General features: G+C 52.9%; 9 protein-coding genes across 9 annotated transcripts; 2 read left to right on the top strand and 7 right to left on the bottom strand.

The window, feature by feature from the left end:
• Positions 1 to 162: 162 nt before the first annotated feature.
• Positions 163 to 612, bottom strand: N7532_000729 (4-carboxymuconolactone decarboxylase; the record flags this gene model as incomplete). Its single annotated transcript, XM_056613233.1, has 1 exon — positions 163 to 612. The coding sequence occupies one exon, from the start codon at positions 610 to 612 to the stop codon at positions 163 to 165; it is 450 nt and encodes a 149-aa protein (XP_056480457.1).
• A 439-nt stretch (positions 613 to 1,051) lies between these two features.
• On the bottom strand, positions 1,052 to 2,066 carry N7532_000728 (putative 3-hydroxyisobutyrate dehydrogenase; the record flags this gene model as incomplete). Its single annotated transcript, XM_056613232.1, has 2 exons — positions 1,052 to 1,801; positions 1,860 to 2,066. The coding sequence occupies 2 exons, from the start codon at positions 2,064 to 2,066 to the stop codon at positions 1,052 to 1,054; spliced, it is 957 nt and encodes a 318-aa protein (XP_056480456.1).
• A 294-nt stretch (positions 2,067 to 2,360) lies between these two features.
• N7532_000727 (MBL fold metallo-hydrolase) lies at positions 2,361 to 3,357 on the top strand (the record flags this gene model as incomplete). Its single annotated transcript, XM_056613231.1, has 2 exons — positions 2,361 to 2,699; positions 2,764 to 3,357. 2 exons carry the CDS (start codon positions 2,361 to 2,363, stop codon positions 3,355 to 3,357), a joined length of 933 nt encoding a protein of 310 aa, XP_056480455.1.
• A 193-nt stretch (positions 3,358 to 3,550) lies between these two features.
• N7532_000726 (putative intracellular protein transport protein (Sat1)) lies at positions 3,551 to 6,201 on the bottom strand (the record flags this gene model as incomplete). Its single annotated transcript, XM_056613230.1, has 2 exons — positions 3,551 to 4,440; positions 4,503 to 6,201. 2 exons carry the CDS (start codon positions 6,199 to 6,201, stop codon positions 3,551 to 3,553), a joined length of 2,589 nt encoding a protein of 862 aa, XP_056480454.1.
• Positions 6,202 to 6,726: 525 nt separating this feature from the next.
• On the bottom strand, positions 6,727 to 7,500 carry rrg9 (mitochondrial ribosome assembly protein RRG9; the record flags this gene model as incomplete). Its single annotated transcript, XM_056613229.1, has 1 exon — positions 6,727 to 7,500. The coding sequence occupies one exon, from the start codon at positions 7,498 to 7,500 to the stop codon at positions 6,727 to 6,729; it is 774 nt and encodes a 257-aa protein (XP_056480453.1).
• Positions 7,501 to 8,692: 1,192 nt separating this feature from the next.
• Positions 8,693 to 12,044, top strand: N7532_000724 (WD40 repeat domain-containing protein; the record flags this gene model as incomplete). The annotated part of the gene is made up of 4 exons (XM_056613228.1): positions 8,693 to 9,235; positions 9,298 to 9,569; positions 9,625 to 10,455; positions 10,511 to 12,044. 4 exons carry the CDS (start codon positions 8,693 to 8,695, stop codon positions 12,042 to 12,044), a joined length of 3,180 nt encoding a protein of 1,059 aa, XP_056480452.1.
• A 699-nt stretch (positions 12,045 to 12,743) lies between these two features.
• On the bottom strand, positions 12,744 to 14,817 carry acuM (gluconeogenesis transcription factor RDS2; the record flags this gene model as incomplete). Its single annotated transcript, XM_056613227.1, has 5 exons — positions 12,744 to 12,795; positions 12,853 to 13,049; positions 13,101 to 13,849; positions 13,905 to 14,128; positions 14,195 to 14,817. 5 exons carry the CDS (start codon positions 14,815 to 14,817, stop codon positions 12,744 to 12,746), a joined length of 1,845 nt encoding a protein of 614 aa, XP_056480451.1.
• Positions 14,818 to 15,451: 634 nt separating this feature from the next.
• Positions 15,452 to 16,490, bottom strand: N7532_000722 (uncharacterized protein; the record flags this gene model as incomplete). The annotated part of the gene is made up of 5 exons (XM_056613226.1): positions 15,452 to 15,598; positions 15,652 to 15,759; positions 15,911 to 15,985; positions 16,037 to 16,121; positions 16,234 to 16,490. The coding sequence occupies 5 exons, from the start codon at positions 16,488 to 16,490 to the stop codon at positions 15,452 to 15,454; spliced, it is 672 nt and encodes a 223-aa protein (XP_056480450.1).
• Positions 16,491 to 18,007: 1,517 nt separating this feature from the next.
• Positions 18,008 to 19,368, bottom strand: N7532_000721 (basic helix-loop-helix domain-containing protein; the record flags this gene model as incomplete). The annotated part of the gene is made up of 2 exons (XM_056613225.1): positions 18,008 to 19,218; positions 19,302 to 19,368. 2 exons carry the CDS (start codon positions 19,366 to 19,368, stop codon positions 18,008 to 18,010), a joined length of 1,278 nt encoding a protein of 425 aa, XP_056480449.1.
• Between the last annotated feature and the right edge of the window lie 385 nt (positions 19,369 to 19,753).

Genomic DNA, 19,753 nt, shown 5'->3' with positions numbered 1-19,753 from the left:
TATGGACCGGCCAGTTATAGAACCAGCTACAGATCTCTATAAACCAATGCGCAGAACAGTCGCAGGCGTTGGTCATACTCGAACAAAGAATGACTGTCGAAATGCCCTTTATTCATTTATAACATCGCCATATCGTATCCATGGATAGTATGTCTCCTTTGTTCAAACCTGCGCTTTCTCCCCCAGCTCACGAGGCATCTCACCATTCGCTGCCATCTCATCAAACACCCGCTCAGCAACCTTGAACGCATCGACACCAGCCGGTGCACCACAATAGACCGTCGCATGCAGGATGGCCTCGCGGATCTCCAGCTCACTGAGCCCATTGTTCCGTGCACCGCGAAGGTGAATGGCCAATTCGGGGCCCCGGTTCAGCGCCATGAGCATTCCAATATTCAGCAGGCTGCGATCGCGCCGTTCCAGGCCCGGTCGAGTCCAGATATTGCCCCAGGCCCATTCGGTGACCATTTCTTGACCCGGCCGCGAGAATTCGGTCGATCCGTTTGCGAGCGCTTTGTCGACGTAGGCTTCTCCAACGACGGCGCGGCGGACCTTGAGGCCTTCGTCGAAGAGCTGTTTGTGGAGATCGTCGAATTTCGCGTCGGTGGACATGCTGGAAGGGCAGCGGTGCAGATCGTGTATGGGCGAGGTATGAGGCCTGAGGCTCGCAGTTCAATATCGATGGCAAGCAATCGAGTCGACTGAGGCTGTAAATGGGTTAGAATACAGAATGGAGAAGCCATGGTCTTAAGCGGGGCCCTCGGCATTCCCCCCCCGCCATGACTTCACGCCGCAGCCGGGTGTGCTCGGGGGAGCAGCTTCCCCACTGCCCAAACTTGGGGAAGTCGGCGACTCAGAGAACAACTGGATGGGTCTAGAGTAACAACGTCCTTTTCGGCAGAATAATTACAAGTAAATATTTCATTTCGACAGAATTCCATTGCTGAAAATTGTTCAAATATTCAATTTTACTAGTTATAGTTCATGAAATCACATACACTATTTAGTTCTACCCAACTATACAACTATACAACAGACCCTTAATCACGGTCTACTCCTGAGCCTTCCAATTCTCATTTCCCCCCAGATAGCGAAAGACAACCCGAGAATCCAAATCTCTGCATCGCGCATCCTCGCTAGCCGCCTCATACGTCCTCAGCCCCGCATTACCAAGCACATTCTGGGATCCCACTTTCTGCGCCATGTCCAGTGCAAGTGAAAAGTCCTTCTTCATCAGCTGCACCTTGAATCCATTCCGATACCCATTCGAGGAAGGCGCTTCGGGATACACACCGGGAACAGGACAAAACCGATCACAGATGGTATTCTGCGCAGTCCCGGCCGCATACACCTTTGCAAGTACACGCGGATCGAGTCCGGATCGCATTCCCATATCCATGGCTTCGGAACAGGCGATGGCAATGATTCCGGAGAGATAATTGTTTGATAGCTTAGCTGCCAGACCGAGAGATGGGCCACCGCACGGAATGACTTTGCTTCCCATGAGCGACAGCAGCACAGTGAGTTGTGGGATTTCTTTGTTGTCTTCTGCGCAGCCGAGGAAGAATGCGATGGTCCCTTTCTGTGCGCCAATTACTCCTCCGCTGACGGGTGCGTCGAACAGTCGACTACTGGGGGAACTCTGGCTGATGGTTTTCTTGACTTCGAGAAAACTCCCCGTGTCGATAGTGGAACAATCAATGAGCAATTTACCCTCGATATCCCCGGAGGAGATTCCATCAGGGCCGAGGTAGACAGATTTGACATGTTTGCCTTCGGGAAGCATTGTAATTATCACTTCCTGTACGCTGGCATTAGCTCTGGTGTCAGAGCTTCGAGTCAGCCTGTCTTTTCCATACCGATTTATCTGCCACACCTTTCCCACTGAAACCTCGAATGATCTTATCGGGATATCGAGCACAGATATCCTCAACCAGAGAAGGAACGATGTCATAGACGTGAAGTTTTGTTGACTTTGGGAGCTTCTCAGCCAAACGCACTGCCATCCACATCCCCATGGCTCCCAGGCCAATGAATCCGATGGAATCTGCTGCAGTGGCTGTCATTTCAAGTTGAGCAACTGTATATTTCTGATACCAAGGTCTGACTCAAAAGGCATGTGCTGGATCGAATGAATGAGTTGGGGTATCTTTTGCGGGGAAGAACGTCTCGTCTGCAGCTGGGAGAACCCCCGAGTTGGAGAAGACCACGCGCCATCAACCCCGCTCAATGCCAGCTCTACCGAGTCGGCTATACAAGTATCCATGTATCGGCCTGTCGAGCGAATGGGGTATTCTCAGTGCAGTGGGGATATACAACGAGTTTTTCGAATTGATCAGCCAACCTCAACCAGTAATACCATGTCCTCAGTCAAACCCCAAAGATGCATTCAGCTGCATGCTCTCCAAGCCGGCCACTTGACATTACCAGAGAGATTCTTCGTGCACCCGTTCTCCGACACAGCAAGAAGAACAGTTCCATCACTTTCCTTCCTCCTCCAGCATCTCGATACAGACTCTGGGAAAACCACGCGCATCGTCTTCGATCTCGGCCTGCGACATCCAACATCCAACTACCCTGTCCCGATACAGAGGCATATCCAGACGCGCCAGCCACTGACCACGGAACCAGATGTAGTTAAGAGTCTAGAAGAAGGGGGATTGTCACCAAGTGATATTGACTTTGTGATCTACTCTCATGTTCGCAACCCCTCCCTTTCCGCGAGACTAAGTTTTGTGTTTTGATTGCTGAAACGAGTCAAAGCTTCACTGGGACCACGTCGGTGATCCCAAAGCATTCCCCAAGAGTACCTTTGTGATTGGACCTGGCGCCACGGCTCTTCTGGACGGCGACAATCCAACATTGCGAGGAGGCCACTCGTTCTTCGAGGCGGACCTTTTACCAAGAGACCGGACTATCGAACTCTCTCCGGTGGAGGATTCTGACAGTACCCATTCGACGGCAGAAGGCGGTCTCATATCTTTCCATCAGCCATGGCTACCACACGGCTCGGTTCCTCGAACCATGGACATCTTCCAAGACGGCAGTCTGTTGATCGTTGATGCTCCGGGTCACCTTCCTGGGCACGTCAACCTGCTAGCACGCATTGAACCACATAAATATGTGTACCTAGCCGGAGACGCCTGTCACGATAGACGACTCTTAACAGGCGAGAGGGAGATAAGTGAATGGCTTGATGACCATGGGCATATTTGCTGCATCCATGCAAATAAGGAGGATGCACGGAGAACAATTGAGCGGATTCGAGTGTTGGAGGCGGAAGGTGTCGAGATTATCTTTGCTCACGATGTTGAGTGGGAGGAAAATCCCCGAAATTCCGAGCGGTTTTTCGGCTAGTCAATTGCAGGTTCTTCCTAATATTGTAACAGGTGCAGAGAGCTTCACGGACGAGGTATCAAGAGAAATTATGTCTAACATGCAGCAAATTGTGTGCTTGTAGAGGCATATCTACAGCAGATGGGGATATCTAGATCAAATACACAAACAAGCCTGCAAGGCAGGCACCAGGGCATTGGCCACGCCATCATCTTTAGATGGTGTACCCCTGGTTCTCCTCCGGTAGCTGTTCCCGAACAGTTTCACCGTAAACCGTCAATGGAATGGAGATCTCGAACGATTCACAGCCAAGGTACTCCAGCGCAGACATCACTTTACCTCGGTCATCGGAGGACAAAATCTCGAGCAGGGATGTTCCAGAAGGCGCAGTGCTAGGGGCTTGTTCCCCATGCATATTGGGGGTGACAAATTCGAAGCGCAGGTCCCAGTCCAATGTCACTCCCGTGGTGATAATTGTGGGCGTTGCAGAGACAGGGATAGCTGGACTGAAGACAACCCGCGTCGCGTAAAGCGTGTTCTCGAAAAGAGACGCGTGGATTTTCCGGGTAGTTCGATGGATACTTGCGTTAGATCGAACGGCGAGGGTCGGTGTCACTTTTTCAGAAGTCTCAAGCGAAGCACGCACGGCATAGCAAGGGATGGCCGCCTCGCCAAAATCAACATTCGCGATGATGGTTTCGCCCAGCCGGTGAACTGGGCGGTTCAGGACAACAACAGCGATCCTTTGCCCATCGCGTGCGATCTCAAATCGGTTGGGGCTGCGCCTTGAGTGTACAGCCTGGTTGCTGCGAAGAATGGCAAAGTCGATGATATCTTTACAGGACAGCCCGTGGGGAATTCCCTCGTAGCTCGACGCTCGTCTCTCCGGGAGAGCGCCAGGCGGAAAAAGTGAGTTCGAGCGAGCACTTTGCTCAAGAATTTCATCCACATAAGAAAGAAAATCTCCGGCAGAGTTCCAGTTACTGCTCACACTTTGATTTTTCATGCTCACTGGCGGCTGTGGTCCAACCTTTTGAACCTTGGCCTCGTCACGCAAAATCACATAGGGTGACATGAGATCATGGCCGAGGATATCTCCCTTGTCTAAAAAGGCGTTATTAGAATTCTGAGATGATTACTGAGATATTTCCTCAAAGTACACTTACCATTCACCCCGCTGTACACGCGGAACGGGATGTTGATCCGATTGACTCGCTGAGCCTCGTTTGTGGCACTAGGGCGCTGAGTTCCAATGACCAGGTTATAGGAGATCTTGATAGCTTTTCCCTTGTGACTCGCCGGGAGTCCCTTGGGCAGTGAGAAGGAGAAAGTATAGGACTGTTCTTCCCCTGGTGATAGCCGTAGATCGACGAAGAGAAGCGACTGCGGGGTGGACAACAAGGGAATAGATCGCGACGATGACACTCCACGCATCTCTCGCAGACCATCAAGCTCGTTGTTTGACAGAAGCCCATTAATCGATTCCTCAATGGCATTCCACCTCAGTGCGCCCCAGAAACCACCGCCCTTGCGGGAGCGCTCAGAGCTAGCTGACCCTGGGCGCCCTGGAGGTCCGCCAGTTCCGAGTTGACCTCCTACAACTCCTTTTCGTTTGACTTCGTCGAAGGCTGACTGGTTGACGAGGGAGCCGTCGACTGTGAACGATGCGCTCACTTGCGCGTAGCCCATCAGCAGCGCCTGGCTGTCTGTGAACTTGTAGGTTGTAGGGGTAACCACGCTCGAATAATGCCGTCCATGGCGAACAGGCGGAGGGGGCGGGCGTCCCGATTGTACTGAGTAATTCGTATATTCCGAACCCAAAGTCTCGCTGGAATGGTCGCTCATTGAGTAAAATTCACCACTGCTCCGATTGCTCCCATTCACACTTGTAGCCGAAATGACCCGCGTGAGCTGTTGGTGCGAAGGCGCAGGCAGTGTTGATCCATCTTTTGAAGTCGGCTTGCCTGAAGATGCAGCCCGTTCAGCCGATTTGGGGGAAGGAGTCAGAGCCGGTCGAGTATGTGGCTCTGCGGGTGGAGGAGCCGCTGGGAACTTGAAGTCAAAGGGGGGAGGCTGGGGTCTTCGCGATGGGCCTCGCAAAGGCTCGACAGGCCCAATTGGGCTATTCGCAGAAGATCCGGGGCGGTTAGCTCGTCCAAGGTGGGCAGTATCGACTCGCAGCCCGCCCGCGGATGACTCGTTGGGGACTTCTGCGAGGGGAGGGCCGCGCATGGGCATTCGGCTCGCTGGATGTCGTGCATTGTAAGCTTCCATCTTCGATCGCATCCGCGATGCATAGCTTCGAGTAGACTTACCTTTTCGATAAGAATCGTCATAGCTGTCATTCCTCCTTGGTGTGATCTGAAGACTGGCTGAGCGTCCATGACCCCTGGCAGGCCTTCCTCTGCCATAGTTTTGCGTTGCGGGTGTTTTCTCGGACGGTCCTTCGCTCTCAATTGATAGAATGGAGACGGATCGTTTGTGGCTGTGACCAGGTTGCCAACTGCGAGGGGTAGAGGGGCTGCTGCTCGTCGGCGGGAAGCTGTGCGAGGCAACGGGTGGGGTGCTCAAGGATGAGGTCGTTCGGTGATAAGGCTTTCTGTGTGAGCTGATGGAGTAGGATCGCCGTCCAGAAAAGAGACTCTGGGAGGATTTCAATGAGAAGAAGGAGTCCGAGTTGGAGTTTCCGGCGTGGTTCGCGACTCGAGACTGCTTCCGCTGGTGTTGGCCAGCCCCTTCACTTCCATGGCTGGCGTCGGACGGGGTCTCGGCCACGTTCTTGAATGTGATTGTGCATTCCACGTTTTCGCCTGCGAAGATTGTCTGGTCCTTCCATTTCACGAAGACCTGGATGTTGGACGGCATGACGGCGCGGTGTTCGCATGCGGGCATCCACTGGAGGTGGATCTTTGGAGGGAAAAGTGTCGGCGACAGTTCAGAGACGGTTGAGATGGAGCTTCAGAGGATGTGCCGACGTCCACATGCTGTCAAATGGACTGGGGCATGCTGGCGGCGGACGCGGTCGAGAGTGAAACCATGTGCTGGCCGAGGCGGAGGGAGTTGCGTGGTGGCGCCTCCACACTTCCGCGCTTCCCAGCCCCGTCGACTTGCGGAGAGCTCCCGCGCCGTTGCACTCGACCAAACTTCTAGGCACGAATTGGACGGCGCGATGGCAATGCAAGAGATGAATTACCATCGATGATGATTCTAGTAGATTGGATTCACTACCTAAATCATAGAAATCTGGAATGTACAAAAGCACAGTTGGATTGCTCCAAGCTTCGTAGTATAGGTCAGAATGGGGAATCGCTCGCTCTATAGACAACCATCACAGATGGAAGGTATGTTTGACTAATATACATTTATGTTCAGCGCCAATGCACCTCCCGATTATGGTTTCTTCTCGTCTTCATACAATGCATTGCTGTCGGCCATCTCCCGCGAACGCTGGGTCGGTGGGCGCAGACCCAGCTCGACCAACTGGGTCCAGATTCGTTCGTGTCGCTTCTCCCATCGAGCGCGTCTCTTTTCGACCTCTTCCTCTTTCGGGCGCCATTTGCTCTTCAGGATGCGACGAATTGCTTCTGGAGACACCTTGAACTCGTCAGCCAGAACGGCTGTGGTGAATTGGTCGGGGGCGGTCGCATGCAAATGTCGAATTCCATCCAGCGCATCGGGGGACAGCTTCTTGGCTGGGTTCCAGCCGGTCGGGAACTTCTTTTCCAAGGCATCTTTCTGGATTTCCCAAGGCTCTGGCTTTCTGGGCTTCTTGGGCTGTTTCTTCGCCGCGTCGTGCTTTTTGTCCTTGTCGGCTGCTTTCCGGGATTCTTTGCGATCTGTAGACCTCTTCCCATCGCGGCCACCTTTCCTGTCTTTGTTTTCCTGTCCGCTAGTTTTGTCTCTTTTGGCCTTCTTTAGCGCCGACGAATCGGATGGTGTCGCAGGGTTGGACGTAGATGACTCAGGAGGAGAAGGGGTGTCCGACACTGGGTTGCTCGATTGTGGCTGTTCGTTCTGCGACTGATCAAACCGCGCGGTCGAAGTAAAAGGTCGGGGGCATTGAGCCTGTTTTAAAGGCCGAGTCCACTGGCGAACTGGAGAAGAGCGCAAGTCACAGGTCAATTCCGAACGGAAGACACTGCGCAGCACCGTTGGCAAGGCCATTCTAGCGGAGGCTGCGCATTGGAGAACCATCGCAGTGATCCTCTGGATCAGTGCCAAAGACTTGCACGGCGCAATGGGATCGAGCGAGACAATGATTATTGAGAGCCCCAGAAAACCGGCAAGACTGAGAAACTCGAAAGCTTTGAGATGCCGTGCAAATTGGTTGAACTGGTTGAAATCATTTTACTTCCGGTGGCGATAAGATAGGTATGTTGATGCCTCGGGGCTCAGGCTTCGATGTCAGGCAGTCTGGGAAGTATAACTAAAAATCGGTACGCGTGGAGCCAAAACAAGACGCGACAACAAAGATCAAATGATGCTGTTTGGTGATTAAGAGAGCTTGGGCGAATTCTATTGATAATTTTATTTATACACATGAGCCCATCTTGTTTCCTGCCCAAATCACCATCGGCTCAAATCCCGACATTTCGTTTGAAATTGCAGAGGTCAGATATATAGCTTGTTAATAGGACCTGGGATATTTTTACGCTACATGTGTTAATTGGAAGCCCTTAGGGACAGCCACAAGGCACCATAAGAAATCATCCATACACCATTACCCTTGACCCTCCAGCCTGGCCATCTTCCCAAATCCGCGCTGGGGTCGGATCTCGCGCGGCGCTTAGCTTGGTGCTTGGATCACGACCCACCGTTCATCTCGGGATTCAGCTAACTACTAGTAGTAGTGTCTCGCGATCTGTACGAGGCAGCTGCCCTGGAGTTCATTGTGAAAGACCACTCCGATAGAGAATGAATCAGCTCCCAGAATCTCTATGGGTTAGTCGTGACTCGAAGATCCAAAATCGAGAACGTGGATGTCTCCCCACGCGGGCCGGCTGGCAATCCAGGGTTCGGATTCCTGATCGTCTGGAATGATCATCAGTCTTAGCGTGGAATGAGCTCCATGTTTGTGATACCCCTCCGTTTGGATTTTTTTCCTCCTACCAGATCAACTTCGCCGTCCGATCTGTGGGACCGCAGAGAAGGTTGGGAGAATTAAAGTGGAAGCTTTGATCAGAGCTGTCGACCAGCCACCTTCCCCACCACCTCGCTTTTCCCCCTCCACACTTTCAACCTTCCCCCAACCTCAATTCCACCTCACCCCTTAGCTGCATACGAATGCGCCCGCGCATGGACAACTGACTCTGCGCGCTCAGGGGACTCTGAATTAGTGTCGCAGTCCCCCGAGGCAATGGCTACTACCGCGCCGCTTAGCGCTAAAAGCAAGCTCGCCGGCGCCTCCCTGAAGATCACCCCCTCCAACTCCCCCGTTCTGCGCCCAGGCACATCGAGTCGATCGCCGAGCAAGTCCTCACACCAGTCCTCGCTTTCGTTGCAGACGGTCATCGGTACGACTACAACCACCCCCAATGGCTTCTCCAGCCACGACCAGAGCAAAAGCTTCGCCTTGTGCGCCGGGTCCGCGGCCGTCCTCGCTGAGCTGGACGACGAGGCCAATCTGAGCCAGCGCTTCTTCCGCGCTCGCCCTTCAGCGACGAGCGTGAACCCGACGACTTCCTTCTACAACCAAGCCACCCCACCCGCTACCCCCGACCACAAATCTCGATCCTTGTCCCATATCCGATCCAATCCGCACCTCAATGTTCCCAATGGGTCGCCGTCTAGCGAGGTGGGCGACAGTGGCAGCCCGCGCGCATGGTCCTCCAGGGAAAGGATCAAGGCTGTTACCAGTGTCTCGATCAGCCCCAATGGGAGATTTTTGGCGGTAGGAGAGGTGAGCAATTCCTACATGTGATCTGTTACTTGGACACCAAAAAAATTCCTGACAATGACCAGACCGGCTACAATCCTCGAGTCCTGATCTTTTCAACCGCACGAGACGCATTACCCGACGTCCCTCTTTCTATCCTTACCGACCACACATTTGGCGTACGAAGCCTCGCCTTCAGCCCTGATTCACAGTATTTGGCAACCCTGGGTAATGTGAATGATGGCTTTCTGTTCATCTGGGCAATCAACCTCAAGAATGGATCAGCCAAAATCCACTCCGCCAACAAATGCACGGCCTTCATTCGGGACATGTGCTGGGTCGGCCAGTCCTTGGTTACGTATATCTTCCTCAGCCAATCCTCAATTGCGACCATTAGCTGACCTCTTATTTAGGGCTGGAGTGCGTCATGTCAAGGTATGGAAACTTCCATCAATCCGACCAGTCTCGCCTACAAAATCCCGTTTGAATGTGGATGGCACTGCCCCATCTCCAAACCCGGCACCAAAGGCTCTTTCTGGCCGGAATTGCTTGCTGGGTCAACTGAGCGACAACACTTTCAGCTGCGCAAGTAGTATCTCCGACCAAGAGGGCGTTGTTGGCTCAGAGTCCGGTGCCGTGTGCTATCTCGATGACCGGGAAGGGTCTCAGAAACTGCAGCTGGTCACACAGGTTGGGTTCGCCATCACGTCTTTGACGGTGGACTTCGATCGAGAATTAATCTGGTTGGGGGGCCACGGCAGGAAAATGCGACGAATCTCATTTGAGACACTGCGTTCCTCAGCCGCATCAACTCCGATGTCACCAGCACGTTTGGACAAGATCGTGGTAGACAAGAAGAATAGGATCCCCGCAATCACCTGTATGGGCTCTCTTTCCTCACACTTAGTCACAGTGGAGGCAAGTCGCGAGATACATATCTACCCTATTGAGGGTTTGCGCGAGGATGGTGAGCAGGAGCATGGGGACACATCGATGCCCGCCCACCGAGACCCGGTTTTGGGTATTCGTCGTCTGAACGCATCCGACTTCTCGGCAAACTTCTTTACGTGGTCCCGCAATGGCTCCGTGATCTTCTGGGATTCACAGGGTAAATGCCTGGATTCCAAAACAGTAGTCCTGGAGCAGAATTCCGAGGCCGAAGATGTGGCAAATGACCTGAAGGTACTCAGAGCTTCGGAGAATGCAGAATGGTTCGTTTCTGGGGACAAATATGGAGTCCTAAGGTTTGTTCACCTCGCCCTTCTAACAAGGATATGTTTCCTGATACTGGCTTTACAGACTTTACACCCGCGAGCCATGGACAAACGTCAACGATGTCCGCGCCCATGGAGCCGAAATCACCGACGTTGCTATTCATTCGACTGAAGACTACTGTTTGATCGCAAGCGCTGGACGAGATCGCATGGTGCAGCTCTTCCAAAAAGCCGAATCTAACCTGGGTTTAATTCAGACCATGGACGAACATGTTGGCGCTGTGGGCCAACTAATGTTCATGAACGATGGTGAGAAACTGCTCTCATGCTCTGCAGACCGCACCATTCTCGTACGGGACCGTGCCACGCGGGAGGAAGATGGCGCAATTTCGGTTGCCTACCTGATAACCAGGGTCATCACTCTCAAAGCTTCCCCTGTCTCTATGACCTTCTGCCCGGATGACTCCAATATGCTCTACGTCTCGACCATGGACCGTTGCATTTCAAAGTTCGATATTCCATCTGGAAGGCAGCTCCATTGTTTCAAAGCATCGGACTCAGAAACTAATGATGCCGTGATTATGAGCGCCTTGACTGTGACTTCTGGAAATCCTGGTCAAAGTCCGAAGCTACTACTTGGTGTTTCTAGCACCGACAAGTCTATTCGGGTGTATGATTTGGAACGAGACCAGTTGCTCACTGGAGAGTTCGGTCACACCGAGGGCGTGAGCGACGCAATGCTCCTAGAAGGAAAAGAGAGTGACGATGGCGCCGACAGATCGGCTGTTAAGCGAAACCTGGTCTCGGCTGGTATCGATGGGATCTTGATGATTTGGAATCTATCTGTTCAGCCACAGTCTTCCCCCGAAATGCTACAGAATGGTCGGGACGAAGACGGCCCTATGAAGGAGGCGACAGCTGCCAAACCTCCTCTTCGGAAAGTCCTTTCCCGGAGTGAACTAGCTGGCTTCCAGCGACCTGATAATCCAAGCCCTCTGGGAACTCCCACGCCTGTGCGCGATCTTTCTCCGACCTTGACTCGAAAGATGTCAAAACTTTCTCTCACGCCCTCCAACCTCAAAAATCATTCATTGGCCGATACTCCATCTCCTCCTAATCGCCGTTCACCCACCGAGTCAAGTCGCCGATCTCCATCTCCAGTCAGCCCTAAATCCAAACCTCCAGTCTCCAAAAAGACTTATAGCACGCGGGGCACCAGCCGGCGCATCTCTTCGGACTTCCGATCTCGCGCCAAGGCATCTCACCGGACCGAGTTTGGCAGCCTAGAGATGTCGACCGAGCAAGTATGTCGGACACTACGAGCATACCGCAAGAAGCTCAACGGCTCTAGCCAACCCGTCCTGGCTCAGAAGGAGCTCGAACGAGAACTGAACCTGACTCTTCGCGCCGTGAACTCACGTGCCATGAACAGCGATGAAAGCGCAGAGACGGAGACAGACAGTAGCGGCAAGGATCTGGACCGGAAGCCTAGCTATTCCTCCGTCTCCTCCCGATCTCCTCACTACCCTCGTCATGCGCCGTCAACTCCGCTTCTGCGCCAGAAGAACCCACGAGAGGTTTCGAGGAGTCGGTCATTCGATGCCAACGCAGACGAATGAATCTTACCTTCACATGGAACTTCTACCTGCTGAGGGGGATGGGGAAATCTGACATATTTTACCCATTTTTGAAGCCTCCTTTCTTTGCTTTGAAAACGTCTTCCAATATGGCATTGCAGGTGTTGTGTTTTGACCGGCAGTCTGGCTCTTAAGATGCCATGCCGTTGCATTTTCTCCCTTCGCTTGACTTTTCATCTATCCCCATCTTCCGACTTGACGGTGAATTTCCACCATCCCTTTCTTTCTTTTTTTGTTTCCATTTTTACAATTCCTTTCTTTCACTTCCTTTCTTGTCTCTACCCACGACACGGGTGGAAGACTTTCTTCCCTCTTCATTTGCTGATATAACCTCATTCTCCTCCTTCTGATGATACCCATATTACTTGAGTCAGCTTAGATCATGTCTCATAGCCATATTTTACCAACAATCTATCATTATTACCTTCTTCTCAATCTAGAGTTATATTAAAGATACGAATAAATTCAAGGTAATAACTGAGTATTGTACACTCGTATGGTTTTCAGGCAAAGGACACACCTCCAGCCTCGGGGAATCAATATAATCAGTATAGTCAAGAATGCAAACCAAAATGCCACAATTTTTTGTTAAAAAAATCAGTCCCAATTTATCACTCAAACAAAGCCTTGGACACCTAATAAACGTCAGGAACACAATCAGCCAGCACCTGGGGCTTCCGACTACTTGTGTATCCTTTGCGTAGGGAGAAAATTTCCAACAATCATAGACGGGCTATACGATAATTAGCATCTGTCACTGTAGACGTGTTTAGCGCTTGAAGGCTCTTACATATTGTGGTTGTCGCGTCGAATAGTAAATGAAAAGCAACAGGGGATGCCTTCACCTGCTGCATTGGGGTTGGGGCTCTTTAAGGTACAGCTGGTGAGCATTGCCTTCTGGGTATTATCGAAGGCAATGGCCCCGAACTTCTCCCAATAGCTGACCAGCTGGTCTTCAACAATGATTTCATGGATTGCGAGTTTACCCTGGCAAAAAGTTAGTCTGTGAGTTCTCGCTAGTCAGATCCTTTTACTCACATCTCGCAGACTTTCAATCGGAACATCAATCAACTGTGCCATTTCATTGTTGCCTCGAAAGATCTCGCCAGTTCGTCGCCAACAGCAAGCGGGGATCGCCATACTGGCAAACACACGGTCGTACTCCATAAGGCTCCGCTCGAACCACATTTCCACAAGAATCAATTCGATATCGGTCAGACTCTGCATGCGCTCCCGGAACTTGGGCCGGAACTTGTCGAGCTGCCGCAGGATCTTTTGCCGAGATGACTGGTGCATATTCTTCTCCATGTACTGGTTCAGGCGTGCGTACCCCTTAACGTAATTGAACGGTTTCAGCAGACCGGCATCATACTTCGCCTTGAGAAGCTTGTTCATGCGCTCCTCAGGTGGGTCGGAGCCCGAGGGATCTGCAGCGGTCATGTAGTATGTCTCGCGTGCCTTGTCGTTTCCGACGGTCGATGTCGGGCGCTGGATCGAGTCACCCTGCGGCGTCTGGTTCTGGGCGGGTGGTAGAAGCTGAGTTTGCTGCATGCCATTGGGCACATTCAGGTTGTTCACGGAGTTGATCAATGAAGGATCCGAGTAGATGCCCTGCATGTTTTGGTCCGGGAAAATCGCGCCATCATCCAACAGACTATTGCTGAGGAAATCTCCCAGCAAGTTGTACTCGTTGGTGACTTCGGGCGCATTGAACATGTACGACGGATGGAGCGAGTGCATGTCTTGGAACTGGTTTTGTCCGCCCATCCAGTCATTGTACGCCATCACTAGTATTCGCAAGTCAGCGGCGGCCACCACGAAACCAACACTTCGGATGCTTACTGGACTGGGAATTGGCATCAAGGCCCCCACCAGAGGAAGTAATGTTCCCCGGCTGTACCGTGGAAGGCGGCATTCCGATCGCACTGTCGGGGAGGATTTGCTGACCGGCAGCATCCGAGACGTCGACACTCCGAGGCATTCCTGAGACGGTGACTAGATCATTGTTGGACGAGCCTTCCTCGTCCGCAGCCGAATTATCAGGATCACGGCGTTTCGTGGGCTCTCTGGGCTCGTCATGGCACAGATGACCGATATTGCGCTTTATACATCGGGTGCAAGGACGTTCCTACACGAAGAAACGACGGGTCAGCACGCAGATTCTCCTACCTCGCAACCGCGTTGGCAACCGGCCGCACAGGGCCACCGGGTGAACTGAATGGATGGGAATTCCGCAAGCAAACGGGGGAGATGTCGTACCGAATCGCAAGTCATATGCTGTCCCACGCGACCACCGGCCGTCAGTTAGCAATGCGATTTCCTCAAATAGATCTTTCCTCGTCTGCCCCCACCAGCACCAAGGGACCACCAGGCGCCGAAGAAGGTGCCGCGGAGAACGACCTGGTGCGCGCCGGGGCAGTTTTGAAGTCGAGGACTTACCGAGCGACGACAGTAGACACAAGCTGCAAATGAGGCGAACCGTTAGCACCGCGCTTCGAAGCGTCCACCCCTCCCAACCTATCGCGATGGCGCAGACAGCGTAGCTGGGACCGCGATCCCTGTCGCATGTCCGCATGCCGCACGCGAACGGAAACTCACCGTGATTGACCTTGCGGCGCTTCTTCGGACTGGCGTGACTGCCGATGGTTTCGGACTTGACCGCAGATGCTGCTGGCGAGTCCTTTGCGCGCGCATCCTTCCCTGCATCGCCCTTGGACTTGGCGGCCTTGTCGGACTGCGTGCTCTTTTCTGTCATTGCGGAAATGCTGTGCTCACTAGGGCCGGGCGAAATGGCTGCCTGCAGACATTGGCGTAGGGTGTTGGCAGAGGAACAAGTTGAGTTCTTTGGGGCACCCAGAAAGCGGAGTCACCCCTCCGACCTGCTCCGCATGGGGTTCCCCGATCCTTCTGTTCCTCCGCCACCGAACACCCGCGGGACGGTCGATTTCTACATGCTTACGGGGCTGGCCTGGCCAGCGCGGTGCACTCAAATGGTTTCAGATATTCTCATTGTCTCGACTGTCCCCGCAATGGCTTTGTTCCTCTAGACCGAGGTTGATCGGACCGCAGGGCAAATGCCGTGGAGTGGAGTCCCGGCATCTTACCAACGGCGCATGATCGCCCATGCCTTGCGCATCCACTGCTCGAACAGTGGCCGCCTTGTAAGAAGACCCCCGTCGCGGGATTTGGGCGATGCGGGCTCACATGTAGCGGGGAGATCTGAGCACGCGGCAGGGTTCTTGTGGCTGGCCTCGGGGCGCGATCCTGTTGAGCACTTCCATCCTCCAGCGTTCCCACGTGCCTCTTGGTAGTATATACGCGGAGTAGAAGATCTCCGCCTTGCATCTTTCGTGGCTGGTTTAGTCATGGTAGGTGGACCAAGCCATCGCTCAATCGTTCGAATACAAGTCCAATGCCGCCTGTGATCGGGTAATCGCGTCTCTCAGCCCTGCCAGCGGGGCTGTATTGCTCTGCATAGATTGGAGATGTCCATGCAGTTGCTTCATCAACCCCTGGACTTCGGGGTCGTCGTCCAGCTAATCAACGTGTTAGCGCGTCAGTTTCAAGTACACCGTCTGGCATTTCATACCTCATTTAGCGATACATGACTGGTTTTCGTGTCCGCCAGGGTGAATTCCGAGGACTGCGCATCTCGAACTGGCGGCAGGTCGTCCAGCTGCTGGAGGACAGGATGTTCCTAGAGCAGAACGCGATTAGCCAAGTAATTCAAGTTATTCTAGCAAGCGTAGTCTGCCTTACGTTTTTTTTTGTCTTTTCCGCTCCGCCACTGCCCTTTTCGCATTCCTCTCCATATCTTGTAACGACTCTTTCTCACTGGCAAGGAGAACCTCTTCTTTCGCAATCTCGGACTTGAGGAGTTCAATACTGTCGTTTATGGTAGCCAAATTGGCTTCCAGCGATCGCTAGCAGAATGAGTCAGTACACATTCGTCACTGGCGATCGGGGTAACAAACATGTTCATTCAGCGCAGACTCGTAGTCGAAGTTGGAATCCTTGGTGATGGGCGGGAAGGGCATCCGTGGAAGTCGCTTTCCAAGGCTAAACAGTGGCGAAGAGATTAGCATACATCATCTCATGGCTCCTTGCGGTAATTGCAAGTTCGCAGCACGGGGGGTAATAGCCCAACGGCTCTCGGGACGGGGGCACGTACTTGCGAACTACAGCCTGCACCGCACTCTGCGCTTCGATGCGCTTCTGCTCATTTTTATTGCGCACAATCACCGGTCGCTCAAGCGAATGAAACAGTTCGCGGACCTTCTCTTGAACAGGTTCGGGGAGGGTAGACCATTTCGCCTTGATGGTCTTCTCGGGCACGCGACGGACTTGTGGTTTCAGGTGGGCATAGCGCTTGCTCTCGTTTTCGTCCTGATTCTCATCGTCGTTCGTGCGCTTCCGTTTAGGGGGCATCTTGGGAGAGTCGGTGGTGTTGGGACGTGAAGCCGGTGGGCAGTTGGAAAGTTGGAGAAATGTCGGCATGCGGAGTCGAGGCGCGTCGGCCACAACAAAGCGGTCCGCGCCCAGCAACCAAGAACGACGACGCCAGAATTAACATCAGCGAAATTGTTTATAACCCCACCAGCTCGATATACCTATCCCTTGAGAGTCCAGAAAGTTCTTGTTGCTCCTGATACCTCGTTGTTCGATTTTATTCGAATTACTCTTTGTTCAGCTATCGCCGAGGCTTACATGGAAAACCTTCCCCCAAAATGAATTCTCGTAGTTGGTTCATACGACCGTAAGCGAGTTAATGTTTCTATACATTGTATCAGATTTCCAGTCCGTATTGTCAATAGTTAAAAGTACCAGCCAAGATGTTAACTTGGTGATCCTACAGAAGGTCGATGTGTGGCTTTTCAAATTATATCCTCGGGTGTAAAACATAAGCTACTAGTAATTCCAGGAGGCCAAGCATTATGATGATATTAGTGTATTTCAATCATGTCTGGCGCCAAATAACACACCGGGGCAGTGAACTATGCAAAAGCAAGACGCATACACTACCCCAGTGCGGCTTTATCACTTACGACCCTAGGCTACAGAATACCGACGAAATCCCTAAGTCAGAAAATGACGATCAGGTCTCGAAAATTTCTAACCTTAGTTTGACCGCTCCTAGGATCTGCGACGACCAGCAAGATACAGATTATACCCTCGGTAGCATGAGAGCCAAAAGCAAATCAAGGTCAAAACACGCGATGTACCGGGACCATCCGACCCCGTGGTCCCGGATCTGACCGAGTCAATCTGAACAAGGCATCGGATCAGCAATCAACTTCCAACATCCACGAATGTGTGCTTCCAAAGGTATACTTGAGCGGTATCCTTTCTGGGTCCTCGTTCGTCGATCAACTAGGCGAGGTACACTGAGAAAGGTCCCCTAGTCGAGCAATACCTAGTAACATGTACAGCATTTGTCAGAATCCTACTACGCCATGAGAACAACTCAAGTTGCCACATCAAAATCCTGATAATATATGAGTCATTTGTGTTATTCTAAAATGATTCTATACTGCAATCTAGTAGGCATACATGCATGCGGGGATGTATTTTGGCTCTCTTTCAAATCAGAGCTCAGGTGTATATCGATGAATGTAGATACATCGTCGTCGAGCTCATGTTATGTACTATGTATGGCATCAACTATCCAGACGCCATGGAAGCACGTATCCAGCCTGGCAACGAAATTGCAAACGCAAGGGAAAACTACCCTATAGAAAAAAGAAGCATCCAGCAAACCCGCCACCCACGAAAACGAAATGGTATCATGCCTAGAACTTAACGCCCACTTACCAGAGTGCGTTTCAAAACCAATCCACCCACCCAACCGCTATAAACCCAGAAAATGCGCCAGTACCGCTCAAGGGAAAGAAATGAAATCATAAGGTCGTGGTCACGTCAGAGGAAGATAAGGGGATCAGCCCCAATCATCGTGGCATAACCAGCCCGTTGATACCCTTCATATCCGTCAGTTGGCTCTGCAGGATGTCATTTCCGCGAAGAAGTTCCTCAAGCCAGTCGGCCGCTTGGGTAAGCATCGCACTCTTGCTAAAGCCACCGCCTCGAAGTCCGGGGACGAGAGAGCAGAGATCATCAAAGCCTTGACGGATGAGATTGCGACGCTTCTGCTCGGAGAGAATGTGGTTGGTTCGTTTCTGCTCCTCTGAGAGATTCTCGCGGGCGTTCTTGCTGCTCGGGGTAACCCGTGCCTTGCCGGATGAGTTGGTAGCAGTCGAGGCGCGGCGCACCTTGGCGTTGCTGGGAGTTCGGGACTTTCGAACCAGTCGAGTATCCTCCTCGTCCGATGGGATCTCGCCTTCTTTGATGATGCGCTGACGCTTCCGCGGCTGCGAAGGATCATCTCTGTCGGCATTGCGGAGAGTCGCAATGTGGGCGTGGGCGGCCGCGAGGCGCTCGGGGGTGGTCGGTCGGGTGTTGGCCGCGCTGGCCTGAGGCTCGAAGCAGTCGAGGTGTTCGAGGAGGTCCCGGGTACGGGTTTCCATGTCAGGCTGATCAGGCGGGGCGATGTAGCCCTGATCCATGAAGCTGTTATCCGATCCCCAGTGCAGACCACGCACCTTCCGAGACGGGTGCTGGTCTTCCGGAATGGGGTCCCGCACATCGAAGAGCATCTCGGACGTATGGAATCCCGTCGGGAGCTGGGCTCTGGCCGGCGAGGAACTAGACGCATGGGCATTGCCGACAGGGTGTGAGCTGCGGCGGGCGTGGGGGGAAAGAGGCTGACCGGAGAATGCCTGCTGCGCCAGCGCAGAGCCAATCTCAGCCCCGTTGATGCCGTTCTGGTATAGCATCGAGGCAGCCGCATAGAGATCCGGACCGGTGCCGTTGCCGGCCATCATGCCAGGCTTCGGGGCCTGGTGATGGAAGGATGGCTGCGACAACGAGGTGGTTGAGCCCTCGAAGGTTGGAGGAAGCTCACTGGTCCAGTCAAAGTGCATCCCGGTGGACGACTTGTCCTGGGCACCACGGAACCAGAAGTCATTGGAGAAGTTGTTGGCATTCATGGTGGTAAAGAAGTTGTCGAGCATGTTTGATTCGTGGTCGTCCAGCAACGAGGGACCCGGGGGAAGGGCGGGCGCCTGCTCGAATGGGGTATCCATTGGGGAAAGGAAGGAGTCTGCAGAGGGAAGGTTAGTTTTTGTATTCACAGCAAGTGAGGGGATGGACACTCTTCATGAGACGCCGATCGTCGTCACTTACATCCAAAAGGGCCAGCGGATGGTGGGGATGTTCGCCCCGTATGTACTTCGGGACCGGGTCCATTCATTGTCACGAGCATCAGAAGTCGAGTGGGAAGTCGAGGGGAGACGAGAACCGAAGGACAAGGTTGGGTCAGACGTGGTTGCTCTGAAGGATCAAGAGCAGCGTGGACTGAGACTGAGCGCTCATGCCTTGTGATAATCCGGGGAAAGACTTTCGTCCGTGGTATATAAGATGGTGAAGTGAATCCAGGCCCCGATGGAGTCGACCGATGTTTGTCCGATGCCACACGCAGCCGGGAGCGGCCAAATAAAGGGAAGAACCAGAATCGAGGACTCGGCGATGGAGTTGCTGAAGATGACGAGAGGAAAGAAAGCTGGGGAAAGAGTGTGTGGAGCGCCTCATCGTCAACATCGCAACGCAACCATTTCGGCCTCGGATCACATGCAAAT

The sequence above is a fragment of the Penicillium argentinense genome (assembly GCF_028826775.1).
Source record: "Penicillium argentinense strain IBT 30761 chromosome Unknown utg000001l_segment0_segment0, whole genome shotgun sequence".
Lineage (NCBI taxonomy): Eukaryota > Fungi > Ascomycota > Eurotiomycetes > Eurotiales > Aspergillaceae > Penicillium > Penicillium argentinense.
The sequence above is the reverse complement of the archived record's forward strand: the minus strand, read 5'-3'. Positions and strand labels throughout refer to the sequence as shown.